This window comes from Sciurus carolinensis, chromosome 14, assembly GCF_902686445.1.
Source record: "Sciurus carolinensis chromosome 14, mSciCar1.2, whole genome shotgun sequence".
NCBI lineage: Eukaryota > Metazoa > Chordata > Mammalia > Rodentia > Sciuridae > Sciurus > Sciurus carolinensis.
In genome coordinates this window covers 63251617-63264882 of record NC_062226.1, presented here as the reverse complement: position 1 = coordinate 63264882, position 13266 = coordinate 63251617, and the positions used below count along the sequence as shown (strand labels likewise).

The following is a 13266-nucleotide window of genomic DNA, read 5'->3' as shown; positions in this document are numbered from 1 at the left end:
GCCTGTGTATTACATTTTTGAGATTATTCCTTTATCTTTACCCATCTAAGATATGAAAGTTGTTTTTTCTGTCCTCCTTATTGCCTCCAGCTATTTTAAGGTAAATATTTTTATCTGACAAATTCTTTGAGAAATCTGGTGTAGAAGCACAGAAGTGTACTTGAGTGGATGAATTATTTAAGAGGGATAGTTAGAAAGGCCTCAAAACCTGTATGCACTGAAAGAAAATGTGACCAGACATCTTGAATGGTAAACTGCAGAATTTAAAGTTAAAGTGGTTTGCAACTGGAAGCCATTTTATACACAAAGAATGGTTTGTTAAAAATGTTGCATTTGGGCCAGTTGTGGTGGTACAGGCTGGTAATCTAGCATCTCCAGAGGCTGAGGCAGGAGGATTGCAAGTTCAAAGCTAGCCTTAGCAATTTAGTGAAGCCATAAGCAGTTTAGAGATACCCTGTCTCACAATAAAAATAAAAAAGGGCTGGAGATGTTGCTCAGTGGTTAGGTACCCCTGGGTACAATCCCTGATACCAAAAAGAAAAACAGTGTTACATTTGGAAGATTGATCTGTACAGATGAGTTGGGGGTCTTTTGGAGCTTTTTTTAAAAGCAAAGATAACAGACAAGTATTGATAAAATAAGTCTTAAACTTGATTTTGTGAATGTAAACCATCAGTTTTTTCTGTTGCTCTTTTCTCCTTCTTTCGTCTTTTTTTTTTTTTTTTTTTTTTGGTACTGGGGATTGAACCCAAGGGTGCTTAACCACTGCGCCACATCCCCAACCTTTTTTATATTTTATTTAGAGACAGGATCTTGCTGAGTTGCTAAGTGCCTTGATAAGTTGCTGAGGCTGACTTTGAGCTCTTGATCCTCCTGCCTCAGTGTCCCCAGCCCCTGGGATTATAGGCGTGCACTACTGGGCCCTGCTCTTTCTTTGTCTGTTAATGTTGGGGCTGCAGAGGACTTAGAGATCATTCAGTTCATGTTTCTTAGACTTGAAAACTGAAGTTGGACTGACAGAATAAAACTTATTAAGGAAAACTAATATTTCTATACAAAAAAAAAAATCAGCAAAGTAGAAAAGACATTCTCTAAGAATCCAAAGGTGAAACTGAAATACCAGCTCTTTTATTACTGATTTCATTTTACAGTGGCGCACACCTATAATCCCAGTGACTGAGGAGGCTGAGGTAGGAGTTCAAAAAATAAACACGACTGGGGCTATGGCTCAATGGTTAGGTGCCCCTGGATTGAATCCATGGTACAAAAAAAAAAAAACATTTGAACTCAGGGCTGTGCATTGAGCTACACCCTCAGGCTCTTTTTAGTTTAGTTTTGAGACAGTCTACCCAGGCTACCTTCAAAATTGTGATCATCCTGCCTCAGCCTCCTGAGTAGCTTGGATTACAGGCATGCACCACTGTGACTACTCTGGCACTGAATGTATTTAATTCCCTTTTAAAGGGATTAGTAATATTTAGGAAGGATGAAGTGCTGTAGGTGAGGTTATACCCTGGGATGTTAAGGTAGTCATGGATCAGCCCAGATCTGTGACTGTGCCCTAGATTTTTTTTTTTTTTTTTTTTTTTTTTTTTTTTTTTTTGTGCTGGCGATTTAACTCACTTTACCACTGAGGGGGCACTTTACCACTGAGCTACATCCCCAGATGCCCTCTTCCTCCCCCTTTTAAAATTTTTGAATTTTTAAAATTTTGAGATAGGGTCACACTAAGTTGCTAAGGCCAGCCTCGAATTTACTATTCTCTTGTCTCATACTCCCAAACTGCGGGATTATAGATGTATACCATCGTACCTGGTTATGCATGATGTATTTTTGAGAGTGTGGTGGGAGTTGTAGATCCTCAGTTAGAAAAATGTGTATCTGGACAAAACAACAGTAGAAATGAAAAGGGTACTTAACCAGAGATGAGACCTTAAGAACTTATGATAATATGTTTGAATGTACAGTTTTCCAGAAAATTATAAATTCTAAAACAGACTCAAAAAGTAGTATAAGTTGAGTGGTATGGTGTCTGATGCCTGTAATTCCAGCAACTCTGGAGACTGAGGCAAGAGGATCGCAAGTTTGATGCCAACTTTAGAATCTTGGGGAGACCTTGTCTCAAAATCAAAAGCAATAAAAAAGAATTGGGGATGTAGCTCAGTGATTAAAGCACCCCTGGACTCAATCCCAAGTGACCCCCCCCGCAAAACAAAACAAAACAAAACACCAAAACAAAGAAAAAGTAGTAGAAATATATTTACCATTTAAGGGAATCAATTCTGTAAATCAATCTCTCCCCCCTCTCCCTCTGCCTCCCTCCCTCTCTCTCTCACTGCATACCAGGCTTAGTTTTGTAGCCTAGTTCTACAAAAGATTCAAATACTTAATTTTAATTTTCACAAACTCATTGTTTTTCTCTTTCAAGAATACTTACTCCCCAACTCATTTTATAGTGTTTCATACTATAGGTTTAATCATACATATAAACATATATATATATATATACACACACACACACACACTATAGTCAGTTCAAATTTGGAATTTTGCACTCTGTAGCCTGTCATTTAATTGGAAGAAGTAAGTATGGGTCTAATGGAAATGTTCTTTTTATCAGTCTAGCAAACCTTATTTAGTACCACTACCAGAGAAGGACAATATGAAAAAGGAAAATGACCATGACCAACTAGCTTCATTTAAGAAGGTAGCATATGAAACCTTAAATATAACATTAATGCAGAGAGTTTACTGTGTGTATTTTTTTGTTGTTGTTGTTGTGGTGCTGGGGATTGAATCCAGGGCCTTGTGCATTTGAGGCAAGCACCCTACCATCTGAGCTATATCCCCAACCCTACTGTGTGCAATTCTGATAGCACATTACATGCACCAGTTGGGTGATTTCAGTAATGCAGGTTGGTCGAACGTTAGAATTATATTTATTATCACAACAGATAAAGGGGAAAACCTCTATCATGATGGATACAGGATAAACTCATTTGTGATTTAGAAACAAACCAATCTGAATATGGTGCCTCATGCCTGTAATTTCATCTACTTAGGCTGAGTCAGGATGTTAATAAGCTGAGGCCAGTCTCTCCAGTTCCTAAGACTCTGTCTCAAGATAAAAGAGAGCTGAGACTGTGGCTCAGTGGTGGGGTGCATGTGGAAGGCCCTGAATTTGATTCCCAGTACTGCAAAACAAAAAAGACACAACAAAAAACCTCCCAGGTAAAGAAATACAGCAGAACTTTCCTAACCTGTTGGAGGGTACCTACACACCTGTGTTACTCTGAAGGGTGAAGGTTGAAAGCACTTCCTTTATAATAAGACAAGACAGTCCACTTTCACTATTCTTTACTACTACTTTTTGGTTCTAGAATGTCCTTGCCAGGTAAGTAAGATAAGAAAGACAAAAGGAATAAGTCTTATGAAGGAAATAACAAGAAAAAAATCAGTATTCTTAGATAATTTTCATATGATTATTGAGTTAGAAAACATGATTTCATAGGCAGATTATTAGAAAGAAGAATTATTAACAAGGTAGCTTGCTGATTGATATGAAGTCAATTAAAAATTAATGATGGGGCAGTAGAAGCAACTCCGTGGTAGACTGTGTAATAAGCATATGCAAGACTTTGTGTTCAATTTCCAGAACTGGAAGGTTTTTTTTTTTTTTTTTTTTTTTTTTGGTTGCTAGGGCTGACCTTGAACTTTGCCATTCTCTTGCTTCAGTCCCAGTTTCTGGGGTTATATGTATGTGCTACTGTGTCCAGCTAAAAGTACATTTTTATATACCAGCAACAAGAGGAAAAATACATAAATTTTAAAAAAAATGACCAAAAATGAGAAATGTTCTATTTATCACAAAGTAACTATTCTTAAAAATGACGTAGTCATTAAAGACAAAGACCATGGAGATTAAGGAATACTAAAGACATATGACAGTTACATACAATACCTACTCCTAGCCTGAATCTTACATTGGAGGGGTAAAATGCTATATGTATATTATTGGGTCACTTGACAAAATCAGAATCAGGTGTAAGTATAGTATCTATGTTAAATTTTCTGCAGTTGAAAGTTATGCTATGGCTATGTGAGAGACTATGTCTTTTGTTAAGAAACGCACACTAAAGTTTTCAGGGGTAAAAAGATTTGGTATTTACTACCTTTTCTCAGATGCTTCAAAAAGACAACTATGTTTGGGAAGGGAGAGTATGCAGATAGGGTAAAATGTTTATAGCTGAATTTGGGCATTGTGTATAGTTTTTTCTTCTTTCTTACTACTCCTATAATTTTTTCCTTCAAGTTTTTGAAGCTATTCTAAGGGAAAAGTTAAAATACTCTTTATAATAGCAGTGAATATAAGAATAAACCCTAATGCAGCTTTGTGATATCAGCTAATTAATTTTTTTAACACAAGTTGAACTGTTATTGATTTGACTTTCTTCTAAACCGAGTGGAGGACTTGATAGCTATGTTTGGTCACAATTTTTGATCTTTCTTTTTTTAATGCCTATAGGCAGAGTAGTTTTTTTGAAAAGTTATTGAGTAGTTTTTATTTTGATTGGAGATGTGAATCATAAAGAAAGGTCCATCTATTTTTTTTTCCCTACTTGAAACTTGTGAGTGTGCATTGTTTTGCCTGCTTTGGATGACAAAGCATTTTCATTGAGTAGAGGTCCACAGGTTGGAGCCCTACTTTGGCCCTCTTAGATAAACTGCACACACAGTGCAGGAGCTATCATTTTCAGTTTCTAGTTTTTTAAAGTAAGAGTGAAAATTAAGATACTTGAGCTGTAACACGAGACAGGATCCTATATTTTTACAAATCCCTCTACCACCTAACCTTTTACTGCTGTAATTCTCACATCTTGTTTTATATTTTCTTTCCTGTTTTGTTTTTTGTGCTGAGGATTGAATCCAGTGGTGCTTTACCACTGAACTATATCCCTCTTCTTTTTATTTTTTTTTTGACACAGGTCTTGATAAATTGGTGAGGCTGGTCTCAAATCTGTGATCTTTCTTTTTCAGCCTCCTGAGTCTCTGAGGTTACAGGCATGTACCACCACACTGGGCTGTCTCCTCCTCCTCCTCCTCCTCCTCCTCCTCCTCCTCCTCCTCCTCTTCTTCTTCTTCTTTTTTTTTTTTTTTTTTTTTTACTGTAAATCATCTTGTTTTTACTGAGACTTTCCAAAGGATTCAACTTCAGTTTTGCAGAAACAAATAATATTGTATTCACAATTAATGTATTTTTGCAATATTTAATAATACCTCTTGATGACTCAACTAGCATTAACTGGGTTGGAATAAGTACTGTTGACTTGCTAAGTGTGCAACTCAACTGGTACTTGCCATAACCCCTGTTCCTTTAAAAAAATATATATTTTAGTTGTAGATGGACTCAATACCTTTTTAAAATTTTTTATTTTTATGTGGTGCTGAGCATCGAACCCAGGGCCTCACACATGCAAGGCAAGCACTCTACCACTGAACCACAACCCCAACCCTCCATAAATAGTGTATTCATGGAACAAACAGATGCATTATTATGTGTGGGCATCATTGGTCTTTTTCAGAGAGAGTACATTGTGTCTCTAATCTGGCTAAGCAGAGGGCGATTGAGAAGTTCTATAGAAATATTTCAGTAGGAATAAGTAGTTGTAAGTGGCTGGCTAGTTTTATTAAATGGCTCATTTGATAATTGTACTCAATGTTACAAAATGAATTTTGAGTCATTAAGTTAATTTAATTATGATTACACCAAGAAACTGGGTGTGGTGACTCATGCCTGTAATTCCAGTGACTCAGGAGGCTTAGGCAAGAGGACTGAAAGTTGGAGGCCAGCTTCTCAATTGAGACTGTACCTCTTCCTCCTCCTCCTCCTCAAAAAAAAAAAAAAAAAAAAAAAAGTATGTGACTTGGTGATAGAGCACTTCTGGGTTTAGTCCTCAGTACTGCAAAAACACAAACAGATTTCACCAAGGAACTGATTTGAGGAAATATGACAAGTAGGTGTGAATAAAACCATCATTTGATTCACATCTATTTGTATACTAGGTTTCTTTCTCCCTTGCCATTGTTTTCTATTTCTGCTTGATGATTGTATTAGTCATGATTCAATTTCAGATAAAGACACTGCTCAGGTTGACTTATGCAGAAAGGGAGTTAGTTGTTAGAAGTTGGTGGTAGGCTGAAGAAGCAGTCTCCTGGCTGGATTCCAAGGGATACCTCCCAGAATACTATTGCTGTCAAGGGAACTATTATGTCTGTTACAAATAGAAAGGCGAGGAATTAGGGTCCAGGCTCATAGCACCTTGGTTGAGACCTGGGGAACAGGAAGTTGCTGCTGCATCAGTTTGTTCCATGAATACACTATTTAGTTGTGATCTAAAGTGTTAGAACTGTTATTTAAGATCCAAATTGTCATATCTGTTTCAGTAAGAATGCCTTATAGGTGTTCACCTCTCTTACCACTTTGGTCCAGTTCTGAATTCAGGTCTTTTCGAATAACTTAAATCATATTTGGAATGTCTGTTGCAGTGTAAAGTTTGGTTCTCTAGGGCCTGCAGTCTCTTGAAGATACATTTCTCAAGCATCTACCCTGTAACTTGCAGTAAGCCTATTATGATTCAGGCGTGGTTTCCCCTGCCACCACTACCCTCTATCATTCTTTCTTTTGGGGTCAAACTCTTGACTCCTCCTCTGGCCTTGAATTTGCTGTTCTCCTGCTTTAGCCTGTTGAACTGTTGGGATTATAGGTATGTGCCACTGGGCCTGTTTTTTTTTTTTTTTTTTTTTTTAAAGTCAGCATACAGGTGTTACTGTAGCCTGTGGCAATTTGCTAAATTCTTACCTTTAGCAACTTATTGATTTTTCTGTCACAATGTGTTTGGGGAGTAGTGTGACCCCCTTTTATTGGTATGGAAATAGAGACTTTACGTAACTTTATGGAGGTCGCACTACTAGTAAGTGATGAAGGCATGTGGAGGGATCAGAAACCAGTTCTCTTTGGCTCTAAGGTCTATTCTTATCTTTTTTTTTTCTTGGTACCAGGGATTGAACTTAGGGACACTTGACCACTGAGCCACATCCCCACCCCTATTTTCTATTTTTTTTGGAGACAGGTTTTACTGAGTTGCTTAGTGCATTGCTTTTGCTGAGGCTGGCTTTGAACTTGGGATCCTCCTTCCTCAGCCTACTGAGCTGCTGGGATTACAGGCATGTATCACCATTCCTGAACTATTCTTATCTTTTTAATTGGCTGTCTCTTTAGTGAAGCAATGATACTTCGAAAGAAATTTATAAAATGAATTAGTTCAAGTCTTGTCAAGGTGGTTATCTTGTGTAATTTTGTTTTCTTTGTTTGCTTATGCCACTATGAGGTTAATTTGTTTTTGAATTTTTAGGGCTTATTTTTATTTAATTGAATTTTTACATTATAAATTGTTTCTTAATTCGAGTTAAAAGTATATGTTGACCTACATTGATAGTTTTGTATCCTTTCATGCTTCTTCTTTTCTCTATAAATAACCATTTTTTTCTATACAAAAAAGAATATTATAGATCTTATCTTGTTCTTTATTTTTTTAATTAATAAAATAATTTGACAGTCATTCCATTTCTAAACTCAGATCTTTCTCATTGTTTTTAGGTTACTTGTGCTGGGTTGTGGGAAGTATGACACTGATTTACCTGTTCCCTTATTGATGGACAATAGACATAGTGTTAGAGAAGGAAAATAAAAGATTTAATTAAAATTTGACTCTGCATGTTTGAAAAATTATTGCAAGACTGAAGTGGCCTTTTGGAGAAAGTTGCAAGTTTGCATTTAGAATCAGTTACCTTGTGAGCGGTTCATGTAAGAAAAATGAAGTCTAGGCCAGAATATAGCCTGACTCAAGAAAGGAGTTGTCATGGCAGGTGGAGCCAAGAATAAATAGTATTTTGCTGGCTCTAGCACTCTGCTCTGCATACTTGAACTGGACTGTTGTTGTTACTCTGAAGAAATGACAGCCTGGGCTGGGGATATAGCTCAGTTGGTAGAGTGCTTGCCTCACATGCATAAGGCCCTGGGTTCAATCCCTAGCACCACCAAAAAAAAAAAAAAAAATCTTAAGGACTGGGCACAGTAGTGTGTGCTTATAGTCCCAACTACTTAGGTGACTGAGGCAGTAGGATCACTTGAAGCCAAGAACTTGAGGTCAGCCCTGGCAATACAGTAACATGTCATTTCCCAGAACAAAACAAAAATACAAACATGTAGAACATTCTTAGTGTACTTGCTGTATATATGGTCATTTGGTTTAGGTGGTCTCAAAACCATTAAAGACTAGAGGCAGAAGTACAACTTATATCAGAGATATTATTGTCATTCACTTTGGGGACTCAGTATCTAAAGAGGTGTAGTATTATTAAAAAATTATTTTTGCATCATCGTCCGTAGATTGTTGTGAAATAAAACAATCTTTTTTCAACTAAAAAACATTGCGAGAGCCTTTTGAACTTTTTCCTTCTGGTCTCCGAATGAAAACAAATAAACAAGCAAAACCCTTATTCTTCTTACTCTACTTGGATGAGAGAAATAAAAGTAAAGGAGAAGGAAGAGGGGCTGGGGATTTAATTGTAGTAACATGATTAAGGATAAATGTGGATTAGGAAAAGCTCAAGAAACAGAAAATTTATAAATTGCCTTTTTTTTTTTTTTTTTTCTTGGCGGTACTGGGGATCAAACCCAGGGCCTCACGCCTGCAAGGCACTCTATCGACTGAGCTATCTCCCCAGCCCCAAAACTGCCTTTTTTAAAGAAAAAATTTTTTTAGTTGTAGAGGGACACAGTACCTTTATTTTTATTTACTTTTATGTGGTACTGAGGACCGAACCCAGTACTTCATACATGCTCAGCAAGCGCTCTACCACCAAGCTACAAACCCAGTCCTATAAACTGCCTTTTTTTTTTTAATATTTTTTTTACTTGTCAGCGAACCTTTTATTTATTTATATGCAGTGCTAAGGATCAAATACAGTGCCTCACACATGCTAGGCACATGCTCCACCACTGAGCCACAACCTACGTCCCCTATAAATTGCCTTTTAAGAGTAACAAACATAAGTAGTCACCCCCAAAAAGAAATGAAAATGGTTATGTGTCCAAAAATGATCAATGCTATCAGTAATCAAAAACATGGAATTTAATACTGAACAACTTTTTTTAGGTAGTGGGGTTAAAAGTTTACATACTTTAATGTGTTTTAAATTTTATGATGCGCATATATTGACTTTTTAGATTGGAAAGATCAAAAACCTAAGCTAAATCAAAGGTCAAAGACAAACTAAGAAGTGTGTGGTGGTGCATATCTGTAATCCCAGTGACTTGAGAGGCTGAGGCAGGAGGATCGCAAGTTCAAAGCCAGGCTCAGCAACTTAGCAAGGCCCTAAACAACTTAGTGAGACTGTATCTCAAAATAAAAAATAAAAAAGGCTGGGGATGTGACTTAGTAGTAAAGGACCCCTGAGTTCTATCCTGGTACCAAAAACCAAAACAAAAAAACCCCAAATCTACTATAGGTCTATACTATATCCTTCTAATTCATAGGTAGAAATAGTTTTGTGTAATTAAGGGAGTAGTGATGCTAACAAGAAAGAAAATATATTTTCCAGTCCAGTTAGCAAACTGTGTCAAGGGCTTAGATTTAATTTTAATCACTACTAATATGCTGCATGTCTTAACAGTTTGTGCTTCATTCTTGTCAGAGCCATTGATCTGTTGCTTAGATCAGAAATCTTGACTTCTGTTCCTTTCACTTCTGTTAGGACTTGATCCTGGGATTCTTATATACCTGTGGGGAGAGGTCCTGGAACCAATCCCTTGTGGATCCAGAGGGACAACTATGACATAGGTAGTGATGGTGGATGAGGCCATGCTAGTTACTCAAGGGTCAAATACAGCTGCTTGTAAAGAATTTCGTGTTTACTATGTACAGTGAGAGTTTCATTCTGTAGGTCATGGATTTGCATATGTGTACTATGTTTATGTAAAGGGAGATTGGCTAGGGAGGTGACCTGAAGGTGTTTTCTTCTGTTTGATCCCTTTCTGAGACAAGGAGAATCCAGAATATTTTCTGTGACATATTAATATATCTCCATGCTGATTATTATTATTATTATTATTATTATTATTATTATTATTTTGCTTTTGTACTGTAAGTTTCTAAAGGATGGCAGGGTTTAATTTTTGTGTTCCTTGTATCTCCTTGTTACATACATTGAGATAGATGCTCATTTAAACTAAATAACTCCCTTCCTGCTGGGGATTGAACCCAGCACCTTGCATATTCAAGTCTTCTATCACTGAGCTACATCCCTAGCCCCATGCATTTAAATTATCTTTAAGAACACTTCACTGTTTTTTTTAACCTTTTATTATTCCATAATATGCCCTTGTCTTTTATCTGTCTCATCCTTCACTTCTTAATTTATCAAGCAAGTTAAACTTATTAAAAAAAAAAAAAAAGGGAAAGGAAAGCTTGTTCCAAGATTTGTGATTTGTGCTGTCATATGCCAGATCCTGAACTAGATGTGGGTTGTGGTGGGACTCCTTACTGAGGCAGTCACTCCAGTGCTTTTTATTCACTCTTGCATTCCCTGTGCTTGGCACATGTTATGTGCTGAGTAAACATTTGTTGAGGGGGTCATCTCATTCATCAACAGTAAGATGAGATTGGTGTTTTTGTAGGAAACCTCCCTCCTGTTATCTTTGCTTCTAAGCTCCAGACATAAGAGACTCCTCTCCATTCTGTAGTATTTCCAAATTCTGTTCTATCTGAAATGCTCATTCTCTCATCTGGCCAGCTGCTATATCTGCTTATAAGTCTTAACTCTGCCCCTTTCTGGGTAAGTGATTTCTGATTAGTCCAGGTTAGTTGCTCCTTCCTCTATACTTTTAAAAATTTTTTTGTTTAGCTTCTGGACATTGAACTTGGAAGGTGAAGAAACCTTACCCATTTCTCAGTCTCTAGTACTTAAGCATGGGGCCTGGTGGTTTTGTTGAATGATTGATGTGTACCTTATTTATAGATAAGTTGTTATGACAAGCTGAAAGGACACCTGAGTCAACCTGTGCTAGGGATGGTGAATATCCCCTACTCAACCTAGATAAAGCCTTTATACATGTATGTATGAGTGAGAGAGTGTTTCAGAACTGGTGCTAGGAGCAACATCTATGTGAACCTGCAGTGTTAGAAAATTCATTTTTACTTGAAAGGATTTTGAGAGACCAGCAGTACAGTTCAGTGATTCAGTCCCAGGAATGGGAACTTGGCAAGAGGAGACTAGAAACTACTGTCCCCACCTCCCCCAGGAGTCTAGGGAGAGATGTGGGAGTCTCCCTAAAAGGGGTGGAAGAGAGTGGAAATAACTGCAAGAGCAGAGTTTCTCCTTGGGGGTGCCTCCATAATATTTGGGAGGAAAAGAAAAACCACTGACCTTAACGCACATAATTGAGTGCCGATGACCATGTCCTTCTCTCTGCAGAGATTGCCCTAGCCATCATGGAGGTGGTGGAGGCGGATAGTCCTCTGAACCCCAGCTGTAAAATAATGACCTTCAGACCCTCCATGGAGGAGTTCCGGGAGTTCAACAAATATCTCGCATACATGGAGTCTAAAGGAGCCCACCGAGCAGGTCTTGCAAAGGTGATTATGCTCAGATCCTGGCACGAGAAAGGATCACTTGGCCTTTAAATTATGTTCTTAATCTTCACGATGTGGGCCATTGTTTCTTCCAAAGGAAGGTATTTGTAATATCTTCGTTTTGTTAATCCATGTGGAGCACTTGAAAAGATAAATAATTATTTTTCTTTCAACTATTTGTTATGTTCTAAAGTTTATTCTTTTTCTTCTCTTTTAAAGTCAGGATGGCCTATAGGAACTTGAGATCCTTGTATAGGTTTTCAGAGGTATGAGAATATTCATGGTTTTCATCAGTTTCTCATAGAGAACAAGTATTTATTTTTTTGGTACTGGAGATTTAACCCAGTGGGGGCTTAACCACTCACTGCATCCCTAGCCTTTTATTTTTTTTGTACTGAGGATTGAACCCAGTGGTGCTCAGCCACTGAACCACATCCCCAACCCTTTTTTATTCTTTAGAGACCAGGGTCTCACTGAGTTCCTAAGTGCTTTACTAAGTGCCTTGCTAAGTTGCTGAGACTGGCTTTGAACTCTTTGAACTCAGCTTCCCAGTCTGGGATTACAGGTGTGCAACACCATGCCCAGCAAAGGACAATTATTATCTTGAAGTTTTACCACTATTCCTCTTCCTATCTCCCTTCCTTTCTTTGTTCCTTCTTTTTTTCTTGGTTTTTAATTAAATTAATTAATTAGTTTTTGTGGTACTGGGCAAGTACTCTACCACTGAGCCACATCCCCTACCCTTTTTAAGAAAATATTATTTTGAGACAGGGTCTCACTTAAGTTGCCAGGCTGGCTTCAATCTTTTGATCCTTTTGCTTCGGTCTCTGGAGTAGCTGGGGTTACATGTGTGCCCTATAGTACCCAACCTCATACAGCAGATTTATTGAGATATAATTTATGTATCAGATAATACACCCATTTAAAGTTTGTGTATCAGTGTTTTTAGGATTTCCACAGCTGTTACCACTATTGAATTCCAGAAGATTTTTATCATCCCAAAAAGAAACTGTACAAAACTGTACTCATTAAGCAGTCATTTCCTATTCTGTTATCCACACCAACCCTAGGCAACCCCAATCTACTTCTCTCTCTATGAATTTGTCTATTCTCTTTTCTTTTTAGTATTTGTTTACCAAATGTGAAGAGTGTCTGTTATGTATGTGGCACTGTGTCAGGTGTTGGGTTTGTGTGTCCGTGCCATATGGGGGCCTGAACAGACCAAGACCACACCTCCATGGAGCTTATGATCTGATGGTATTATTTTTAGGGTGATGAGATAGGGACATTTAAGTTAAGACCCAAAGGAAATTAAAAAAACAGCCCTCTCAAGATATGGTGACAGAAAGAATACTATGTCCAGAGGCCTGGAGACTGGCTTGAACTTTATACATGGGAGGAATAGGAAGGCAGTCAGTGGAATTGGCACTTAAGGGGAAGAGGGACGTAATAAGTAAGGTACAAAGGGGCCAGATGATATTGGGCTTGTGCAGCTACATGAATGTGTCATTTTAATTATAAGAGCAACCATAAGCTCTGCCACGCTTACAAGTGTGAGAGGAAGGTGTAGTGA

The 13266-nt window shown here is 37.7% G+C and overlaps 1 protein-coding gene across 6 annotated transcripts in view; it reads left to right on the top strand.

Annotated features, from left to right (window-relative positions):
• Positions 1-13266, top strand: part of Kdm4c (lysine demethylase 4C) — a 360726-nt gene that overhangs the window by 21068 nt on the left and 326392 nt on the right. For 4 of the 6 annotated variants that reach the window (XR_007104946.1, XM_047524586.1, XM_047524585.1 and 1 more), the window contains exon 2: positions 11536-11696. The exons of 1 other annotated variant lie outside the window; for it this stretch is intronic. Coding sequence is in view for 3 of the 5 variants with exons in the window: in XM_047524586.1 (XP_047380542.1) it covers positions 11553-11696 (144 nt within the window). In the remaining 2 variants the exon portion in view is untranslated. Of the gene's footprint in view, positions 1-11535; positions 11795-13266 lie in introns of those variants that run through there. One more of the 6 variants, XM_047524587.1, reaches the window with a different exon arrangement.